The sequence below is a fragment of the Gigantopelta aegis genome, chromosome 9, assembly GCF_016097555.1.
Source record: "Gigantopelta aegis isolate Gae_Host chromosome 9, Gae_host_genome, whole genome shotgun sequence".
NCBI classification, from domain to species: domain Eukaryota; kingdom Metazoa; phylum Mollusca; class Gastropoda; order Neomphalida; family Peltospiridae; genus Gigantopelta; species Gigantopelta aegis.
Genome location: NC_054707.1, coordinates 42,559,514 through 42,581,912, shown reverse-complemented (window position 1 = coordinate 42,581,912; position 22,399 = coordinate 42,559,514). Strand labels below are relative to the sequence as shown.

At 35.2% G+C, this 22,399-nt stretch overlaps 1 protein-coding gene across 3 annotated transcripts in view; it reads right to left on the bottom strand.

The window, feature by feature from the left end:
• The window catches only part of LOC121381972 (kinesin-like protein KIF21A), a 135,609-nt gene that overhangs the window by 9,786 nt on the left and 103,424 nt on the right, over window positions 1-22,399 (bottom strand). For all 3 annotated transcript variants that reach the window (XM_041511413.1, XM_041511410.1, XM_041511411.1), the window contains 7 exons: window positions 9,791-9,928; window positions 8,550-8,689; window positions 7,503-7,686; window positions 4,996-5,154; window positions 3,378-3,495; window positions 2,643-2,813; window positions 1,769-1,968 (listed from right to left, as the gene is read on the bottom strand). In XM_041511413.1, the coding sequence (XP_041367347.1) occupies window positions 1,769-1,968; window positions 2,643-2,813; window positions 3,378-3,495; window positions 4,996-5,154; window positions 7,503-7,686; window positions 8,550-8,689; window positions 9,791-9,928 (1,110 nt within the window). The remainder of the gene's footprint in view (window positions 1-1,768; window positions 1,969-2,642; window positions 2,814-3,377; window positions 3,496-4,995; window positions 5,155-7,502; window positions 7,687-8,549; window positions 8,690-9,790; window positions 9,929-22,399) is intronic.

The following is a 22,399-nucleotide window of genomic DNA, read 5'->3' as shown; positions in this document are numbered from 1 at the left end:
ATTAGCGGCAAGGGATCTTTTACATGCACTTTTCCCACATGACCTTTGATATACCAAATTTGGGGCACTGATTGAGACACAAAAAATATATAAAAAAAATGGGTCTGCCGAGAACGTTTGATCCTACAACCCGAGCAATTCAGGCAAACACTGAGGTAAATCCTGTCCCCTTTCATTATAAATGTATATGGTTAATTGCCCTGATATGGCAAACAAGTTAAAGTTGGTTTGTTTTGTTTAACGACACTACTAGAGCACAGTGATTTATTATCATTGGCTATTGGATGTCAAACATTTGGTAATTCTGTCATACAGTCTTAGGAAACCCGCCACATTTTTCCATTAGTAGCAAGGGATCATTTATATGCACCATCCCACAGAAGGATAGCACTTACCACGGTCTTTGATACACCAGACATGGTGCACTGGCTGGAACAAGAAATAGCCCAATGGGCCCACCAACAGGGTTCGATCCTGGACTGACCGCGCATCAGGAAAGCTCTTTATCACTGGGCTATGTCCAGGCCTGTTTTATAATACTCTGTCAGACAAATTAGTAGAGAAAGCACCCCATCTTTCTATCACTTATTGTCAGTTATAACTTTTTATGTGACCTAGATTAGTGACTACATCTAAAGGATATTGAAGAATGGCGAAGAAAATGTGGATGATCAACTGATTCTAAGTGGTTAAATAAAAATATCTCAAGACTACAGCTTTAAATCAGCACTGCTCTAAAATATTTTAAATGAAATTGTTAATTTATTAGTTATTAATAATAGAGTAGAATGTTGTTGGGTCGAAATCGGAAGGGTCGAATACACTGCAACACCAAAAACGAAGTCCCGAGTTACACTTACACATTGTTGACCGGTTAAGTCGAATAGTTTCTTGAGCACCGACGGGGTTCGAGCCAATGGGATTCAACTATATTTTGGGTGCTTTTGTTAGTACATACACCTCAAACTACATTCTCATATCTGTTTTGTACTTTTGTCCTACAAAGTTTGGAGCATACAGTCAATTTATATGCCTGGGTTCTTTGTTAGAACAGGTCACAGAGTTATTGTTGCCATCATAAGATATAAATGATTAGTAAGGGATGTTTTATAATGCATATTATTTCGCTTAAGTATTGAATTTCATATGTCACTTAATTACTGAATAAAAAGGGAAACAACCCAGCTGGTGGAGTTTCCAAATTATTGAAGTCTGGAATAGGACTCTTGACAGCATGTTGCCAGGGGGCCATCATTTTTACCAGCCAACCCATGTTGGCCCACTGGTGGTTAGCCAGTAGTGTTAGTTATTTTGGTCACAACTCTAAAAGGCGGAATTCACTGTGACAGCAACATTTAATCCTTAATCTGGGCAATCTGCATACAGGAGTCCATCTGCCAGAGCTTGACGAATCCTCCTCTACATCCACTCAGCAAGACATTGCTTCCAGGCATGGAGTCCAGTGCACAGATCCAGTCCTTGCTCATTAACCAATGTTGCTGTCACAGTGAATTCCGCCTTTGAGAGTTCTGACCAAAATCAATGTACTAATGCTACATGTATATGAGGAAGACTTCACTCTTAATAAATACCCCACAGACATTTGTGGAATATATGTAGGACATTTCTTTCTCTTAATGTAACCACGTTGTTGTGTGAACTGAGAAATTATGATTAAAATATTAGTAAAAAACAACCTACCCCCCAAAAAAGCCCTAACCCCAACTCTTCAGTTTATAGTTCCTCTTCTTTCTCCCACAATACTTACTTTGAAGCTGTGAATATGTTAGTTGAATTTGTTGCTATGGCGTTGATTGGACTGGAGTGTGCTTTAATCTCGGCAATCTGCGTACACGAGTCCATCTGCCAGAGCTTGACGAATCCTCCTCTACATCCACTCAGCAAGACATTGCTACCAGGCATGAAGTCCAGCGCACAGATCCAGTCCTTGTGAGCAGAATTGATTGACTGAAATATAATGGACATTTTGAGCTTTCCCCTGTCACCACATTGAGAGTAAATGAGTAAGTGAATATTTCAATGAGAATGGCTAGCGGAGAGATGGAGAAAGAAACAGACAGAGAAAAAAAGAGAGATAGATACAGCTAGCTGGGAGATGGAAGATAGAGATGGAGAAAGAAACAGAAGGAGAGAAAGACAGACACACAGAGAGAGAGAGAGAGAGAGAGAGAGAGAGAGAGAGAGAGAGAGAGAGAGAGAGAGAGAGAGAGAGAGAGAGAGAGAGAGAGAGAGACAGACAGACACACACACACACACAGAGAGAGAGAGAAAGCGAGAGAGAGAGAAAGAAAGAGAAACAAAGTAAGAAAGAAAGAAAAAACAGAAACAGAGAAAGAATGAGGGTAGTTGTGCATGAAAAATGGCTTGCATTTGTCTCATGAAACTCAGACCCCATATTCTTTAAAGTGAAATATGAATTCCAGTCAGATTTGTAGTTGTAAAATGGATACAGGAAGAAAAAAATAATATGTCTAAGTACTTTTGTATAACTTGATGTATTCTGGTAGGCAGTAAATAGTCCACATAATGTATGGTGTGTATTATAGCAACCTCACACATGACAGTATTAACAACTAAAACTTGGATGGTGCATTTTCAATGGAGTTCAGCATGCTTCTCACCTGCTTCAACTGCTGGTCAACAATGTCCCACTTTTTAATGCACGCATCCCGTGACCCACTGAACAGCATGTTGCCGTGGAAAGCCAGTGACTGGATACCGTCGTAATGAGGTGGAGCCAGGTTGTATTTGGGTGTGAGAACACCCGCTGCATCATCCATCACTTCAAACACCTGAAAATGTAAAGTGATCACCTCAAACACTTAAAAAATACAAAATGTAATCCATCACTGCAAACACCTGTTAATACTGTGGGTGGAATGTAAAATGCATTTTTAAGCATCTTTCTAAAGATAGTATTTTGATCCAGGGAAGACATCAGAAGGAAGGCCTCAACCTAACTACTCTTTCATGTTCATTCATTTCTGTTTAACTTGTATTCTGTGCTTATATCCAATGAAGGTTCATAGACACTGGAAACACGCATGTTCAGGAGGGACTGTTTTTTATGCCTAATGTTAGATGAATGCGACATGATAGAAGATGATGTTACCAGTCAAATTGTTTGAGACCACTCGGTCTAAGGAACATGCCACAGGACAAGAATTAATAGTGAGCTGTTGATGATTAGTGAGAGAAGTTGATATGGTAATCTTACACCTCATTGAACCATTAAAAACAAATCATCCTGGGTCAAGAGTTGGTACCAGGATGTGAACCCAGTACCTACCAGACTTAATTCAATGACTTAACCACGACACCAGAGAAGCTGGTTCTATAACTGTGATCCTGCCTACCTTTATGTAGTGGTCTTTTGATCCTGTCACAACAAGAGTGGAATTGTTAACACAGTCCACAGCTAAAACCATGATGGCCGCCTGGTGACCGCCACTCAGCTTGCCAACTGCACTGTACCTGTAATGTAAAATATAACATGTATTTTTTTGTGTGGTAATTACACATACATATTTTAGATTACAGATATTTTGGGCTGAATGTACAAATCCTGTTTTTCTTAAACATAGGTGTTTAAACATTGTATATTCACATGTGTAAAACAAAAACAGGCCTTGTAAATTCGGCCCCAAATATCTAACATTTGGTTATTCCGATACTTGGTCTGATGCATAAGAGGGAAAACTCACTGCACCCACCAAGCTAACAATCCTAGGAAACAACAGCAAGGGAGATAGATAGATAACTAGTTTAACATGTCCATATACCACTAGGGTTTCGAACACGCCCATCACGAGTCCGACCTCCGATAAGATCGGTGGCCTGACTCGGGATGGGGGGGGGGGGGGGGGGGGGGGGGGGAGGGGGGAGGGAGAGAGAGAGGGAGGGAGAGAGAGGGGAATGGAGGTAGAGTTGAAAATGGGCAGAATTTTGAAAATAGCAATTAGTAAAAAAGTTAATAGAATTAAAAAAAAAGAAAAAAAGGTTATAAGCCAAAAATAAAAAGAATTGACTGCTCGACTGAATATTTATATAATTTGGAGCATTTTAGAAGGACAGTCCAAAAATAAATAAGAGAAAGAAAAGAGGATCGGATTATTTAATAATATTTAAAAAAATAAAATTTCAACATAACATTTTGAACGACGGTCTAAAGGTTTAAAGTCTGATCTATATGTCCACGTGTGTGGCATCGTTAAGGCCGTTTGGAGGGGGAAGGTAAGTTGGAGGTGGGCGGAATTTGCAATAAAATTTAGAAAAAGGTCAAAGACCTAAAACCAAATACGGAGAATAATCTTCATGTCTGGAAAAAACTTAAGTCCCAAAAAATAAAATTAGAGTGCGGGGCCGAAACCTTTTCTGGCGATTTGTGCAATTTAGATGGGCTGTCAAAATAAAGTTTGTTGGACTATTTATATAAAAAAATCAACCTAAATTTTAGAACTAGAGCAAAAAGTTTAAATTCCAACTAAGTCCTAAGGGAGAGGCAGGTGGTTATCATGTAATGTGCTTCTTATAGGAGTTTAATTTCAGCTATTGCAAAAGAGGCTACGAAGTTAGAAGGATTCTGTGCTTCTGTCAATAACAGATTCGAGTTTGAAGCATACATTTGTGAAATGGAATCATAAATGTCTTACGAAATTCAATGCCTGCAATTGGAGCCTTTACACAGAAATAAATTATGTATTACAATGTGGAAGGGGGATATCAGGAATGCATTATTACACATTAGGTTCTGGGTAATGCAAATATATATATATAAAGTTTTATTTATATAATTATTTATTTATTTATTTATTATTATTATTATTATTATAGATTATTATTATTATTATTTTTTTTAATTTTTTTTAGGGTGTGTGCGTGTGTGTGTGTGTTAGTCCCAGATCACAATTCATAGCAGAGTTTGGGTAAAACAGGTGCTTATTACACAAGGTGTCCACATTAAGTGTTACTGACCGTCTGAGGTCCCAGATTCTGACAATGTTTCCTGTGGCACAGTACAGCGTGTTGCCGTCACCACTGAGGACAATGTCGTTGATGTGATGCTCCCCAGGGGCCAGCTCAATCTGCCGTGCACCATGGGTTAGTGAACCACTCGTACTCAAACCTGAAGAGCTACACAGACAAAACAAAACACTTACAGATTAACATAAAGTGTTCAGTGTTCGAGATTAAATATTTTGGGCAGTATTCCAGTTGGATACTAACATTTCAAAATCTGGTATCCCACCTGAGAATTTAGTATCCCACTTAAATGAAATTCATAAATAACATCATAACAAACATGGACGACACTGTTACTTAACTTCACCAGTAAATGATGACTTTCATTGTTTCAGCAAAAAAAAAAAAACGTAGGATTAAAAAAAAACCCCAAAAACAACATTATAATATAATTTTGGATACCAGACTTCAGTAACCCAGTATACCACCGGGATACCATATTATGGTATCCCGGTGGTATACTGGGTTACTGAAGTCTGGTATCCAAAATTAAATTCTGGTATCCCCGGGATATCGGGACACCGTTAATCTCGAACACTGATGTTACATCAACAACTGTCATTTCGGTCATTATATATTAAATCATATATTTTAATTATTGTGTAAAATATATACATATTTCTCCCATACTTGTTGTTATCAAATAGAGGGTCATTTTATTACATTTATTTTAAGTTAAATTTCATATTTTTATTAAATGCACAGATCGATGGTTTTGTTTTGGACAACTATTATCTTAAAGTTATCAACACATTGAAACATATCAAAATTATTTTTGAAAAACCTTCACAAAAAGGCATTTAAGATAAATTAATTCAATAATGCAATTAAATAAAATGTGTATTTCATATATCAGATGCATTTAGATACAGTGAAAGGTTTATTGACAGATGCTGGGAATGCTAGCTTGTTTATACGTATCTCAGACATTTTCATGTCATCAAAATATTTTGTTCCACACACCAACAGGGCTCAAAACGGCCTGTAGCCAGTTTAACAAATGCGACCAATGTCCCATTTGGGCAACTTAAAGGGACATTCCCGAGTTTGCTACATTGTAAGCTGTTTCTGACTAATAAAATAGTTCTATGATTAAACTTACATATTAAATATATTTTCTTGTTTAGAATATCAATGTCTGTATATCAATGTGTTTTGGATCGTCTTAATATTTGTAAGTGGCCCAAACTAGATTTTGTCTTCAAATAATTTTGTATGTACGAAAAAATATATTTTAGGAAATATAATGAAATTTAACCTCCCGTAGTACAAATATTAGAACGATCAGAAACATGTTTAATATACAGCCACTAATATATCATGAAGAAAAATATATTTGATATGTAATTACAATTGTTAAAAAGTCTCTGTTAGTTGATAACATCTTAAATACTGCAGCAAACTCAGGAATGTCCCTTTAAATATTAAAAAATAATGGCGTTAGTCACCCAAATAATATTATTATCAACATATGAGCCACTACTAACCTTCTGACTACTGCAGCTGAGATATCTCACCCAACATCACGCCAGTCGATATACTGTACACTGTATACAATGCATTCCCCAATTCATATTTCCCTGCCGTTTTGCACACGACTCTCAATGGAAACGTTTTTTCTTAACAGGAAACAGTTTAGTTTACAGCATGCTAGCTTTTGTTTGTTGTTTTTCAGTGGAAAATAGCTTGAAATTTTGAGTTAAAAAAGTGGTTTTCGGCAAGTATTTTCGCTTGACAACAATGGCGGCATGTTGCTGCCATTTTCAGGAATCGATAGCTGACTGTGAGAGCTAATTTGATAATAAATTTGATCGTTTTACCAACAACGAAAATCACCAAATATTGCAATATGAATCGTATTTTTTTTTTTTTTTTTTTTTAAAGTCTGGTCAGAAAGCCACTGTTATCGGGAATAATGGACATAACTACTGGACAGCTGGCCACAAATGCCCATAAGTAAATGCAACTTTTTTTTTGCTTAATTTTAATCACCATTAACTGATCTAAAATATCATAAAAATTAAAAAAATGCACGAAAATAATACTATCAATTCATATATGAACTTTATATTATGTATTTATAAAACATTTAAGTAAATATATGTCAGTAAAAATTATAAACTTGAACCCACTCAACGTGGTTTTTGTCAAAAATTAATTCAGTAGTCTAAGGTTAATATTTGTATTAAACATATTTATTCAACATTAAAATCTTGCTTGTGGTTTGCTTACCATAATTTGCCAACATCCATTATTATTTTTTGGGCCACTCTATTTTTTGCCGAGTTTCGAGCCCTGCACCAAAAAAAAAAAGAAAAAAAAAAAAGAAAAGAAAAAAAGAAAAAAAGAAAGGAAAAAAAGTCTATTATTTTGAACGTTCTACACTGCAGCATACAATTACATTACTATGAATACTAGCATAACATAATATTAAATTACCTACAAAAGTGTTCACTTACCTGAGTGTTTTGATGCAGCGACTAGCATTGTCTCGTATGTCCCACACTTTAATGTATGACTGGGATACAGTGAATGCCAACTTGGTAATCTCAGAATATTTAACCTTGAGGACATTATTCGGATGACCACCAAAGGTCATCAGTTCTTTCCCTGTCTGAAGATCCCAGGCTTTGGCTGTTCGGTCTGAAATAGTGTGTAAACTTTGAAAACAATATTTTTTTAATACATGTATATACTTACTAAATACTTACTTAAAATGTTTTTGTTCATGTATTTAACAGTATTAAAGTAAAAATCCAATATTTAGTGGTAAACAATATGAGATGATTTGCACAATTAACGAGTGTTCACACAAGACACATAATTCAACCATTTACAAATTTTACAGTTGGTTTGAGACCATTTTATTGGGTGTACAAGAACTCAACACACACACACACACACACCCACAAGTATATTTGCACTTAATGTGCATTATGATACATTTAGTTATCTACCAGACTATTTATTAGTATTCCCATAACTAAAATCCCCTAAATTCAAAATGATCACTAAAATAAATAGTTGGCAAAATGGACATCTAGTCACAGGAATCTGGAAAATGTTGATGCTATGACTACAACTGGCTGTACATTTAAAATAAAAACAAAACAAATGAATAAATGTTTAACAAAAGAAATACTTAATAATATAGTGTTATTGGAGGCATCAGCTATACTTTTATTGTTATTCAAATTCTTAAGCAAAAGCCACTAAATTTTAACTACACGTAGCTATGAAACTGTCTTAACATCTTATTAAAGAAAAAGAAAAAGATTTATACTTTGTATCAGCAAAATTTTAAAAGTGTTTTGGCTTGACATAAAAAGAAAAAGAAAAAGAAAAAGAAAAAGAAAAAGAAAAAGAAAAGAAAAGAAAAGAAAAGAAAAGAAAAGGAAAGAACAGAACAGAAAAAGAAAAAGAAAAAGAAAAAGAAAAAAATGTTTTGCAAAAGAACAATTTTATTTTTGCAGGTATGAGGTGTAGAATGTTTGTTTCTTGTGTACCTTTACTTCCAGTAAAGAGGAGATCGTCGGTAGCAAACACGGAGAGCACAGCTCGGGTGTGGCCCTCGGCAGTGTGTGTACAGGTGAGAGGGGATGATCTGCCACTGGTAGGCCGCGGCAGGGACGGAACTATACTTCCTCTGAAAGATAAGCAATATTTGTTCCAACGACATCTCAGCACATTTTAAACTATGGATATTTGGTGTCTAACATATGGTTATACTTTAATATTTGGTCAGTGGAGTTAGGAAACCTGCTACCGCCACATAGACTACTACTAATAACAGAGTTCGACAAATCCACTAGCCTTCGATCCCGGCTAGTGATTATTTGGTCTGGGCTAGTGTAAATTATCAACTGTATTACTAATACTATTCATAGGGCTAGTGACTTTCTCAAATATATGTCGAACACTGCTAATGATAAAGTAGCAAGGAATCCTTTATATTCTGCACTTTACCATTACTTCCTCTCAAAATAAACAATATACGTGTCTGATCATAAATAAAAACATAACAAATGTTTCTCTTGCTTTTTTTATGTAACCTGAACAACACAGAAATATCATCTTGAGTCAGCCGCCTTTATAATTGCTTTTTTATGTTTTATTTGGTCAATTTTAATTAATAAAATGATCCCCACTATTAGACAGTAGGCAAGGTTATGGCAAACCAAACTATTAGCCATGCATGTTGGTGAGAATTTAAATAGTCAGTTTTAAGTTTTAACAATAAATCTCTAAAAGACTCTTGGGTCTATGCTTATAAAACTTTTAGACTTTTTAGCAAAATCTTTAGACTTAAAAATTAAACAATTTTATATAGGTGAAACTTTATTGAATTCTCAAGTCTAGACTTTAGTTTTATCCGCACTAGGCTTGATTTGGCTCAGTAATGATGATGATGATGATGATGATGATGATGATGATGTGGTTGATGTGTCTGTTATGTCTGTCATGTCTGTAAAAGACATTGTGTCACCTGTCTTGGTTTGATGATGATGGTAAACACTACCATCATCATTATCATCATCATCATCATCAGTGACTTTGCTCGAAACTCTAGTGGTATATGAGCATGTAAATAAATATCAGTGACTTACATATTTAATACTTGTCTTCATAAAGGACCAACAGTAGCTCACTCACTCACCTGTTTTGGTTTTGGTAAACACTCATCATCAGTGGCTTATACACATGTATATTTAATTCTTGTCTTCACAAAAGATAACCACCCAATCACCTGTTTTGGTTTGGCTGTGATTGTGATGCTGTCTGAGTATTGCTTGTGAGTCTAGAAAACACATTCTCATCAGTACTGCGAGTTGTTCTGCGGATGGCAGTTGGGGATGTTGGAGGGGATGTATCAGATAAAGTATCTCTGAAAGGACAAAAACAACAACATTATTATACAACCAGGGTTTAAGTAGTTACTTGCTGAATAGCCAAATGCAAATTAAACTTGAATTTGATGATTATATTAAATATATCGCATTACGCCATATCATAATATGACCTGTCAAAGACAGGCATATAATAAAAACAGGAGGACCTCGTTAGTTGGATAACTTGTGCCTAATACTTTTGTATGTGTGTATATATATTATATGCAGTAAAATATGTTTTCAATCAATAAAAAGATCGTTCCATACTATTAAAACAAAACAAAAAACAAGTATGGACTCGGAAATAATAATTTTTCACAATGTTTAATTTAGACACACTCCATTTAGCAATCTGATGCCACTATAATTTTTTGCCAAATATAGTATACACACGTACGTCATTTTACTATCATTATCCCCAAACCTCCCATTAGCAGTAATTAGCACACCCTATTAGCACCTTGCACCTTGAGTTATCTGATCTATTTATCAAACAGAATTTCAAGCAGGCAGCCTTGAGTCTTTCATGAATCAGGTAATAAAGATATATTGATTCATTGAATATCCATGGTTTCTGGAACTGGAGCTGACTTCTTCACACTAAGTACCTGCTTACAAGTATATCTTAACACTACCGGTAAATAGACAGAGATTGACCTGTTTATATAGAATTCTTTCTTTACATTCATTTCTTAACAATGACCAGTAAGAACTGCCCTATTATTAAAAAAAAAAATTTACTTTTCAAACAGATACGTAGACTACTATGAAGTAAATCAGTTCTGCCGAATATTTGTCCAGAAAAAGCATGGAATTTTTTTCTTTCTTAAAAAAACATCTACACATACTTATTTACTGAAACATATTGGACAGTTTTGGTTATTGGACTTTCTTTCTATGACAGGACAGGACAGGACAGAAGACATGAGACTGTCAGAAAATTACAGCTTAACGTTTTACGATGAATGGGAAGAAAGCTTATTAAGACGGAAGGTGAGACATATTTTAAAATTAACTATTTTTGTTACACCCCCCCCCCCCAAAAAAAAACGTTGATGGATTTATTTTTTTTAATTTAAAAAAAGAAAAGTACACATTTTTATTTACATGTATGGTGTATATGTTGACTGAACGGTTGCATTGTAGCAGTTTTAGCCATGTTACTAGTCTCATCTGTGTGATTTGATTTATATGTAGAGAAAGTATAACTGGTTACTGTCTTAAGATATCAGATTTATTCTGCAAAGGTTAGAATGGCAAATGCTGCGAGGTTCTGTCAAGCAACATTCGCCATTCGATCTGAGGTGAATAAAGCCGATATCCAAAGAGAGTAACCGATTATTTGATTTATTCTGCAATCCTGTATAATTTGAAAAATTTATGAAATTAACTATTTTATTACATAACTTCACCATTTTCAAGGGTAGTAAGATTACACATATTGAATGCCTTATCGCTTACAATATCTATAAACCAAAATAAAATAGTTCTTAAATAACAACAATTTATTTCTTATTTTTAAAACAAATACTGTCTTCGAAATGTTTAAAAAAAACCCAAAAAACGATCAACTGAAAATAAAACAATAAGTAACATTTAACAATACACCATTCCTTTGCTCATAATAACTAGCAGTTCTGTCCCAAAAAGCTATATTTTTGGTCAGTGACCAAAAATATAGAATATTATCTAGTCATTATACTAGAATCTCGACACTAAATATAGTGATTGCAGAATAAATGTACCTTACATGGTAGAGCTTTAGATCTTACTAATTTGGGCACACAGGTTTTGTTTTTTGTATTTTCTAAGCATAGCGATGTCTTTTAAATGAAGTTGATGTTATTAACAGCTGCTGAAGAGTTGTAGATATTCAGAAATGCATTAAAAGTTATTCTAATTAAAGGCGCAGACCCTAGTTTTAACCCGTAAAAAATGGACACTAAGTTTAGTTAATTTAAAAACCATTAACTCATTTGGATAAGTTACAATAGAGTGATATCTGTGATGTTAAAACAGAAAACATTCTTAAAAATGGACTAGAAGTCAAATCAGGAAACCACTACTTCTCAGATGCATGTGCGTTTTTAAAAATATGAAAAATGCATTTTTTGGTACTACAAACACCAGGATGACCAGAAACACTTCGGTTCTATACAAATGAATAATTTAAAGAATAAAATCTAAGTAATATTTGATTTCAATTATCATAAATGTCTGTAATAGTGAAAAATATACTGTAGTGTTTAAAAACTAAGGTCTGTTCCTTTAAAGCTTCACTCTCGTGGTCCAGTGACGTGAAATGTTTTGAGGTCAGCATGTTTAAAACCCTGCTTGAATTGAGCAATCTACTTGTCACAAAAAACAAACACGACAGTATCTGAATAATTTTCCCCCGACACATTGTAAAATTTATCTTTTTATGTGATAAAAGTGGCACATTTATTGTCACAGCAGTAAATATTTGGAAAACAGTTGATAAAGACAGGATATTAACAAATGATTAATTTGTATAGGTCGTAACATGATCTGTATAAATTCAACTACAGGTACCTGCATGTAACTCATATATAAAGCCACTGTTTCACGGTTTTTGAGCAGCCAATGTAGCATAAAATTTACATGTTTCATGTAACCACTTCCCACTAAAGGTATGTATCATTTTATAATTTTTGTGTTATAAAAAATAAAGATTATACCTTCAACTACATTTACCAGTAGAATGTTTTATTACAATTTTCATATTTGATGTAACTCTACAGAAGATTATATGTGATACCAATTTATTTATAGTTATTTACAAACAAATGCATTAAATAAAGACTGAAATGTATCATTTAGAACTACATGTATGATATTCAACCTTACAAAAAAGGCCATAACTCATGGACTCCATTTTTAACTGTGAATTTGCTTTAGATATGTGCTAATGATTTGCCATTCATTAACAACATGTATACACTGATATCACACTATATAGAATAACACTGATGCTATCAAGAGCAGTTATTCATGATAAGACCATTTAATTGTGACAAAGCAGTCATGTAAACTAAATTAAATCACCTGCATCAATGGATAACAATTCCCACTATCTTACTGGAGGGTTAACATTCTGAGAACTGCATTCCCCTTTACACAAACTATAAATTATATAAAGTTAAAAGATGGTTTTGTTTAACAACACCACTAGGGCACACTGACTTATTAATCATCAGCTATTGGTTGTCAAACATTTGGCAATTTTGAATCAGTCTTCAGAGGAAACCAGCTACATTTTTCCATTAGTAGCAAGGGATCTTTTATAAACACCATCCCACAGACAGGATACTACATACCACAGACTTTGATATACAAGTCATGGAGCACTGGCTGGAACGAGAAATAGCTCAATGGGCCCACCATCAGGGATCGATCCAAAACTGACAGTGCATTAAGCGAGCGTTTTACCACTGGGCGACGTCCCGCCCCAATAAATTATATATTACAGTGAACTATATATTCTACTGTAAATATATTACACACTGTACATAGTTATATACTGTGTAAATTTCAATGACAGTGCTTGAGCAATTGATTTACAGCAAATCAATGGACCTTTGATATTTTCAATCCCCAGTCCATGAGAACAAAAAACTTGTCAATCCAATGTGTTTGCTCACCATATTAGTTACAACGAGGAGGTTATAGCTTTATCTCGACACTTGGCAATATTTACTTAAAACATGATAAGGGTGGTGAACTCCCAACAAAACGAGACAGCATATGGTGCATTAATTCACTGTGTTGAGTAAAACAGACTGTCAATTTATTTGCTGTCAACTTTGGACTGTCACCATTTCATAATGCAGAGAAGGAACAGTTACATGATTTTACTTGTGAACGGAATAAAAAAGCTAAAGTTGGCTGTATATTATATGACTACTGAAGTCTTGTGGTACGTAAGAGCAATATTTTCCACTATATTTTTAAGAATATTACAATATTTTAAACAAAATTACAATATTTTTCATTATTTTTAAGAGCATTGCAATATCTCATGCAAAATTACAATATTTTCCACTATATTTTTAAAGACCATTACAATATTTTATACAAAATTACAATATTTTTCACTATATTTTTAAGAACACTACAACATTTCAAACAAGATTACAATATGTTTTTACAGTATTTTAAAGCCATTAATAAAAAAAATATCTGTATGTACCTTTTGTTTTAATACTTTACACATTGTTTTTTTTTCTAAAGGGGATGGATGTGAGTGGAAGACCAAGGCTCATGCTTATAAAAGTTTATACTCAAGTCTAATGACTTGAAACTTTAACACCATGGCAATGCAGACAAACTGCATGGGTGTGATGTTATTAATGATTTGTCTAGACCTTCAATGTTTTATAAGCATGGGCTTTGAAACGTTTACTTTTTATTTCTCTACATGTCTATATGTTTGAGATTTCAGAAGCAAGCACAACTACGGCATCTGCAAGCAAGAAACAACTACATTATGATGCAGACGAGGAAAGTTGTCCATCTTCCGGAAATTCAGCACCTAGCCACCACCAGTATAAACATCGACAGTGACAGCAGCGAGGGAATTAAAATGCCCCTTTCAGTAACAGACAGGTGAGGCAAATTTAAATATGTTTCCATAGGATGTTTTTCCTGAATTTGTAAATTAGTGAATTATCGAAATAATGTGTCAACAATGTCTCTGTTTCCAAGCTTTCCACAAACCGTGTGTGATCTGTGTACGTGAATTTGGAATCACTTTTCAAGTTATTTTTCATGCAAGCATGGTGGAGCAAGAGAGGCTGGGGGCTCTAGCTCTCTCCCCCCCCCCCCCCCCCAATAATTCTAAATCAAAAATATTATTGATAGTAAATCTTAAGGCAGAGATGAATTTTACTTGTAGAATGCAGAAAATTGCATCTATTTTTTAAAAATTTACAGGAAAGTATATATATCCCCGATCCCCCTAGAAAATTTGCTTTGCACCCTTGAGCTCAGCCAGCCCCCTTAATATTTACCTGCTTCCACCGTGCCTGTCATGGATCACATAAGCATCGAATCCCACAAGGAATGATGTCATATGGAAGAAAGCATCATCATCAATATGAGCAAAAAGTGCAAAACTGACCAATGTTCTCACCATTTCCTTTCAAAATTGTATGTATACTCAAAGGCAAAAGTTATTGTGACATGGATTGTTTGGAGTAATAAACTTGTGAATGGATTTATGGATGTAAACCAGAGAAAATGTGCACGAAACAGCTCAGAGAAATGCAACCAAGCAGTTGTTGCAGCAATTGCATGCTTTGTGCAAGAAACATGGAATATTCGGGAGAGATGCTGTTCAGTGTTCACCATAAAAGGCCAGACATTCAGTCGCAAATCATTGCCACTCTGTGCAGCCTTCAGAAGTCCAGAAGTCAGAAAAACACCATTAGTGAACTGTTTGATGCAATTTCGTCATGCCACGCCTCAGTGAAAATGACAGATGGCGAGTCATAGGGATGCTTGAATCTGGGACCTCGCAGCGTGATGTCGCACGTCAATTCAGCTTTTACAGAAACACCATATGGCACTTATGGCAACGATATCAACAAAACAACCAGGTCAGTGACCGACCACCCATGACAACCCCTTACCAAGACACATGGATTTTAACCATGTATCTGCGAAACAGGCATTCCCAGGAACTTTCTCCAGCATTTAGTGGCCTCAATGAGATGACGGTGCCAGGCCTGTATTAATGCTCAAGGTGGACACACTCGCTACTAACTGTGTGAATTTCGCTCTGGACCCCCTCTAGTGATGTGACTCATTTGCATATGGCAGGTGCGCCCTTTCATGGACTATTGCTCGTTTCCATATCTTTGGACATTTCTCTTTCCATATTATAGCGTTTCATACACGGCAGTAAAAACGTATCATCAATTATCCTTGTCTTTTGTGTTTCACAATAACTTTTGCCTTTTAGTATAATTATGTCCTCACCAAAAGGATATATGTGCATGGGTATTAAAACTATAATACTATCAACATGGACAAAGATTTGCAGTTTCATGCAATACGTACATAGAAAGCGTATATATGGAAATTTAATGTAGCTTAAAGGCTCTGACCCTATATTAAACAGTGTCAAGTATCTATGCAGCAATTCTTACAAAAGGAGTACTTTGGTTTACATGTCTCATTGATCTAACAGATGTGTTTGGTATATTTAGCATAAACTCCCACCATCCTATGTATTTTCTATCAAGCATGAATACACACATCAGATATTTTGTATTGCTTATTGTACAATTTTAATATTGGTATCCTTAGACATGGCAAAATAGCAATAAACTGCATGTCACACAAAACTTCAATTAATTAAGTACAAAAAATCAATCATGATACTTTATTTCAATCATGGGAAGTTTTATTATTTTACCATTCAAGGCAATTAGCAGTGGTATTTTAGTTGGATATAATGTCTCCCAGTTACATGATCATGCAGTTGTAATTTGCATTACATGTATGTAGCGTATACAGTGAGACCTCGATATCCGGACAGTATGGTGTGTTTTTTTAAAGTGTCCGGTTTAACGAATTTCTGTAGTACTGAATCACACCTGAAGACTTATTTTCCTTGAATGGCAAACTGATAAAAGAAATAAGCAACAAATACAGATTTGTATGAAATTAAAAAAAAATAATAAAACATATCTATTGGTAAAAAATAATTCTAAATGAATATGTAAAAAACCAACAATTCAATTTTAAGTCTAAAAATGTTTTTGAACTTCAAAATTTACTTGTACGAACATTTTTCTTTCAATTTAAAGGCTGTACTTTTGTGACATTTTCATTTCTTGGGATTACTGTAAAAATAATATATAGTTACGCTTTACCAATGATAATTGGTCTTAATTTTAGTAATTACATTTTAAAAAGGCAATGGATGTGTTAACAAAACGATATGCTAGATCAATGAACCATGTCATTCCCAGGTTGAAGGAAAACTATCTAACAAAAGACCGACAATTAAACAGTCGGAGGTAAGAGACCTAACTTAATTGGCATGTTAATTGTCTTGTGACGTGTACTGGCTAAGGCGGTGGATACTGCTGCTTACTGGCCATAGTTGAACAAACTTGGAGAAAGTTATAAAACGATTTCTGGTTAAATGATCAGTTGGAAGAAATTACGTCCGGTCAAGAGAAGCAAATTGTCTTTATTTTTTTAACAAATTGTTTTGGATAGTGTTCGTCCGGTTCCGGAAGCTGAATTTCCGGATTAACAAAACACATTTATATAGTGGAGAGTTTGTTTTATATGTCGAGTATCTGTAAGGTGGGGTTTGTGGACTAATGGAGTCTGGATTATCGAGGTCTCACTGTATATATATATCCTGGCGTCACATGTTTTCGATCGTTTAAGCGAAATATATGAATAAAATAGAAATAAAAAATTGTAAGTATTTAATAATTTACCTACCTGTTGCCACAATAGTTTACCACATAAAACACCAGTAATCCGCAATGAATTCCATAATATCCTTGGAGAAAACGTCTTGCTTTGTCGTAAAGGAATTTCCTCTGTATTTTAGTAACTTCACATGTTTTCGATCGTTTCGTTGGTCGGCTATTTTCTCGGTCGCTGTTGCGTTGTATGGAGCACTATTGATGTCATATTTTACACTTAATTCCACGTTATATAACTGATTTAAAAATGTGTGTAACTTTCAATCAGTGTTACTTAACTTTCAGAATATTTTTTTTTTTAGGCTAAACGTTTAACATATTTTACATAATTTTTTTCAGTTTTTTTTTACTCCAGTGATTATTACTCTTCCATTTCATTATGGCAAGGACACCAAAATTCGGAATGTCCCCGTACAACCCTAACTGGAGTGCAAAATTTTAAATGTACCCAATGCTGACATGCCGGATAGGTGCATTGTGCCCACAAAACGAAGCAAAGTGAAACACAGTGTTTGTATTCGTCTGGTTGGCTCTTCTTGCACTTGCAGCAAAAATCGCTAGGGTCGTCAGATTCCTCCGATGTATCGTCTTCGTCTTCAAGCTGCTGTTTTGTGTTAGCACTGGGTGGGAGAAAAATTCCTGACGTACTTGGTTTTGGTGAATCTTCAGTTTTCTTTGATTTTGTACATTTTCTTTTCTAGTTTTGTTTGTTCTTTTGATGTTCCCTGATATCTTCCAAAACCAAATCTTCCGTGATGGCTTTACCACTGACCACAGCACTGAGTACTTTCCTCTTCTTAGTAGGTTTTGGTTTTCTTGTGATCACTTCTTCTGCAGTTGTGAAAAACTTCTTGCATTTTGATGAATTGTCTTCACAGCTGACAGTTGCCCTGGTTTGTGATTCATTTTCTGACTCCATGTTGTTGCTTAAAACAGCTGAAGGCAGGAATGTTGAAGGCTGTATAACGTCTCTATCAAATGGATAAATCCCGGTCTTTCTGAACGTTGACTGCAGGTTGGCGGGTGTGAGTGCTGCACAGTAAGCTTTGCAGACAGTCTCACAAAGGGAATGTCTGTCAATACCCGATGTTGCATGTTCGCGTATGTCTCATGCCATTGTAAATGCGTTCGAACGGGCCGAAACATCCCACATCCATTGGCTGAAGAACATGCGATGTGTGAGCAGGTAATACAAATAATATTATGTGCCTCTCTCGTGCCCACTGGATCAGGGAAACATTTATGTGTGACGTGTGACCATCATAAAGAATTAAGACAGGCTTGTCAGAAGATGCTGCTGGAACATACTTTGAAAAATGTTCTTTAAGATACTTTTGAAAAATATCAGAATTCGACCAACCCGTTTCACCAACGGTTCCTGCTGTGCCTGCCGTACAACCTGCTAACAATTCCTCCCGCATGCGCTTTCCCTTGAAAACAAAATACGGTGGTATGGCAACACCAAGGTCATTTCCACACCCAATAACCGTAGTAGTGTTGGACCTGCTCGTTGTTACAGCAACTGGGACATTCGAACGTGATGCAACAATAGATGGGGGTTTGTGATTTTCCACGATGCCTTTTTCATCAATGTTGTAGATGGACTCTGGACTGTTTCGTAAACCATACTTGTCTAAAATCTTTTCCAGGCTATCAAAGTATTTGTTGATGGTATCTTTTGATGTTGCTTTGGCACGCATGATTTCAAGTGATCGTAGTTTTTGAACTCTAAGCTCGGGCCATCGCTTCATAAACCCATAAAACCATCGCAGGGAAAATGGTTTTTCACCCTTTTCTCTTTTGCCAAGATGAACAGCAAGGTCTGTAGCAATATTAAGGACTTCAGTGCGGGTATACCCAAAGCCCACAGATGACATAAACTCAACATGTGTCACTAAAGTTTGCTCCTCTTCTTGAGACAACAATGGGTCTGGTCCTGACTTAACACAATCGATGTCCGTTTTTCCACTTAGACGGTCGTGCAAGGTGGAGTATGGCACTGAACAAATCCTAGCTGCTTTTTTAATCGGCATTCCCCGAGTTTTAACCGCCTCATATGCATTTTCTAAAGACTGGTGATTGTATTGTCTGTAATTTACATTTGGTCGGTTGATCACGGTCTTAAAAAAAAAAAAAAAAAAAAAAAAAATCACTCCTAAATCAACGGTACATAATTTTTAAAGGAATATTTTATTTTATTTTTTTATTAAATATAAAATTTATTTATAATTATATAAAATACATCATAATTTATTGAATATCAATTCTAAATTTGCCCGTAACTGTGGCAAATTTTAGCTTATGAGAAAAACCCTTAATTAAAATATGTCCAAAACAAGGTAACGTCAAAAACAACATAAGATTTCCCCCAAATTGTCTTCCATATATTTTTATGGTTGCATGAGTATCACGTGGTGTATCACGTGACGTTTGACAGATGTGACGTCAGTGTAGCAGCCGACAAGTTTACAACATTTTTTGACAACTAGATATTGCTCCGTAAAGCATTTTCTTCATACCAAATATGTACATTAGTGAAAACTGATAAAATATACTATGGTTGTAGATATTTGAGTTAAAACTTACCATTGGAAACTTGACACGCAGCATTTTTTTCTCGGAACAAAAGCAGTGACTTCCGTGTTCGTTTTTGTTCTTGTGGTGACGTCAATGCTCGCGCATTCTCGCACTATTGCAATTACAAATGAGCGATCAGAAACGCGTGTCGATCGAAAACGTGTGACGGTACGATATAGTAAACAAAGACGTAATGACATTATTTAAGCTTACTTTTTTTTTTATATCTACAGTAATTTTGTTTATATTTGCTGTGAATAAGATGTTTGTTAACTGAGAAGACTTCTACTTGCTGACATCAATTATTTTTGAAGATACACCCATACTTTATACTGAGATTAAAGTGTCTATGTACTTGCTTGATAATCTACGAGATAGGTACCTCCTTGCGCTTGGTGAGGTATCAAAGTATTGTCCACACAATAAATACACTGTAACACAATCTCCCCCCAGGCCTGTCTGATACTATCTTCTAACCTTGAATCACATCAAAGCATGACAAACCACCATAGACCTATGCAATACATACATTATAATACAATACTTTCTACCAAAAGTGAAAAAATTTATGAGTAGACAATCAAGATTATGCAAACAGATTTTTATGTATCAAATGTTTGCCAAATTTATAATACATAGCCTAATATGGTTTGTCAGGGCAAGCTCTGGGTAGCACAAAGGATCTATTAAAACTTCAAAAATGGCAGAAAACAAGTTATTTCCTATCAACTTCAAAATAAAATTTGCCAATTGTTTTTAAAATTCATAATTGGTGAATTTGGCAACTGTCAATGAAAACCCTGTTTGCTATATAGGTAGGGCTTCTGCCAGAGGGTAAAATTATGTACCCTAACATTTTGGAATTCTATGACAATAATATTTAGAGAACTGCTGTTTAAAATTTGTCAAAGTACACAAAATGCAGTGTCCAATTTCAAAAGATCACAAACCCATAACCTACTGTTGATCTGTTTTGTTTTTATTAGGTACCCTCAAATTATTTTCTGGCAGAAAGCCTGATATGTACATTTGTAGTAATAAGTTTATTGTACCGGTAATACTGTTACCGGTAAATAAGGATAAATTCGGTGACCTGTCATTTTTAACAAGCTGGAAAGGAAAGGAACTTACAGTCCATTGTACAGGCATGAAACAGAGGTCTATGAAAAGTGAAAAGCATTCCATTTTTTAGACCTAGTAGGTAATTTCAACCACATACACATCATTTAAAAAAAAAAAATTGTATGCATGGTTATTTCATCTGCTATTTAGCTTGTTATTCTGTTATATTTTAATTCAATATTGCTTTAAAATAATCTAAAAACACATACTTTTCCCCATACACTATTCCAAACCTTCCACCTGCCACATGCTGTGTTATTTCCAACTGGCAATATTTTTCTCAGGACATTGTTAAAAAAATAGCTAAACAGGCCATATTTTACTTCCAACTTCGAACCCTGTAGAACCTAAAGCAAGGTCTGTACCACTGAGCCCCATCCTGCTCTGTTTCACAATCTACCTACACACACCAGCCTCAGTGGCATTGTGGTTAAGCCATCGGACATAAGGCTGGTAGGTACAGGATTCGCAGCCCAGTACCGGCTCCCACCCAGAGCGAGTTTTAACGACTTAGTGGATAGGTGTAAGGCCACTGCACCCTCTTCTCTTTCACTAACATCTAACCCACTGTCCTGGACAGATAGCCCAGCCAGATAGCTGAGGTGTGTGTGCCCATTGCAGTGTGCTTGAACCTTAATTGGATATAAGCACGAAAATAAGTTTAAATAAATAAATAAATACCTACACACAGACACACACGAAGAAGGGCACAGACAGACACAAACACACAATATGCTTTGTGATACTGAACTTCATAACAATCATTTGCTTTTCATTTTAAAGCATTGTAGAACTATTCAAATAAATATTTTTAGTGCCATCTATATTGACATCCATACATCTTTATATTATGGGGGGGGGGGGGGGGGAAGGTGAGGGTGAAATTAAAAAAAAAGAAAAAAAAAGAAGATACATGTATATATATATTTTTTAATGTACACACAAAAGTAAAGTTTATATCAGTATAAGTAGAAAAGAACTGCTTTTCACTTTCTAGCATTTCCTTCCAGATTAAAATATCAGAATCAGAGATTGTTTTTCATTCCACAAAATAATGTCAAAACTTGCAGGTCTACACCATCAAAATGTAAACTGAGCAAGACACCTTCTGTGGTTAATACAATAAACCTCAAAGCCTTTAGATTGGGTAACCCCATTTTCTAGAGGTGCACAACAAAACCAGCCAAGAATAATTATGAATCAATAAGCTGCACAAATCCGTGTTTTAGTCAGTTAGTGTACGTCAAACAGCTCAGGTTATTCGCCAAGCAGGTAGGTTTGGCTCGTCATATTCTT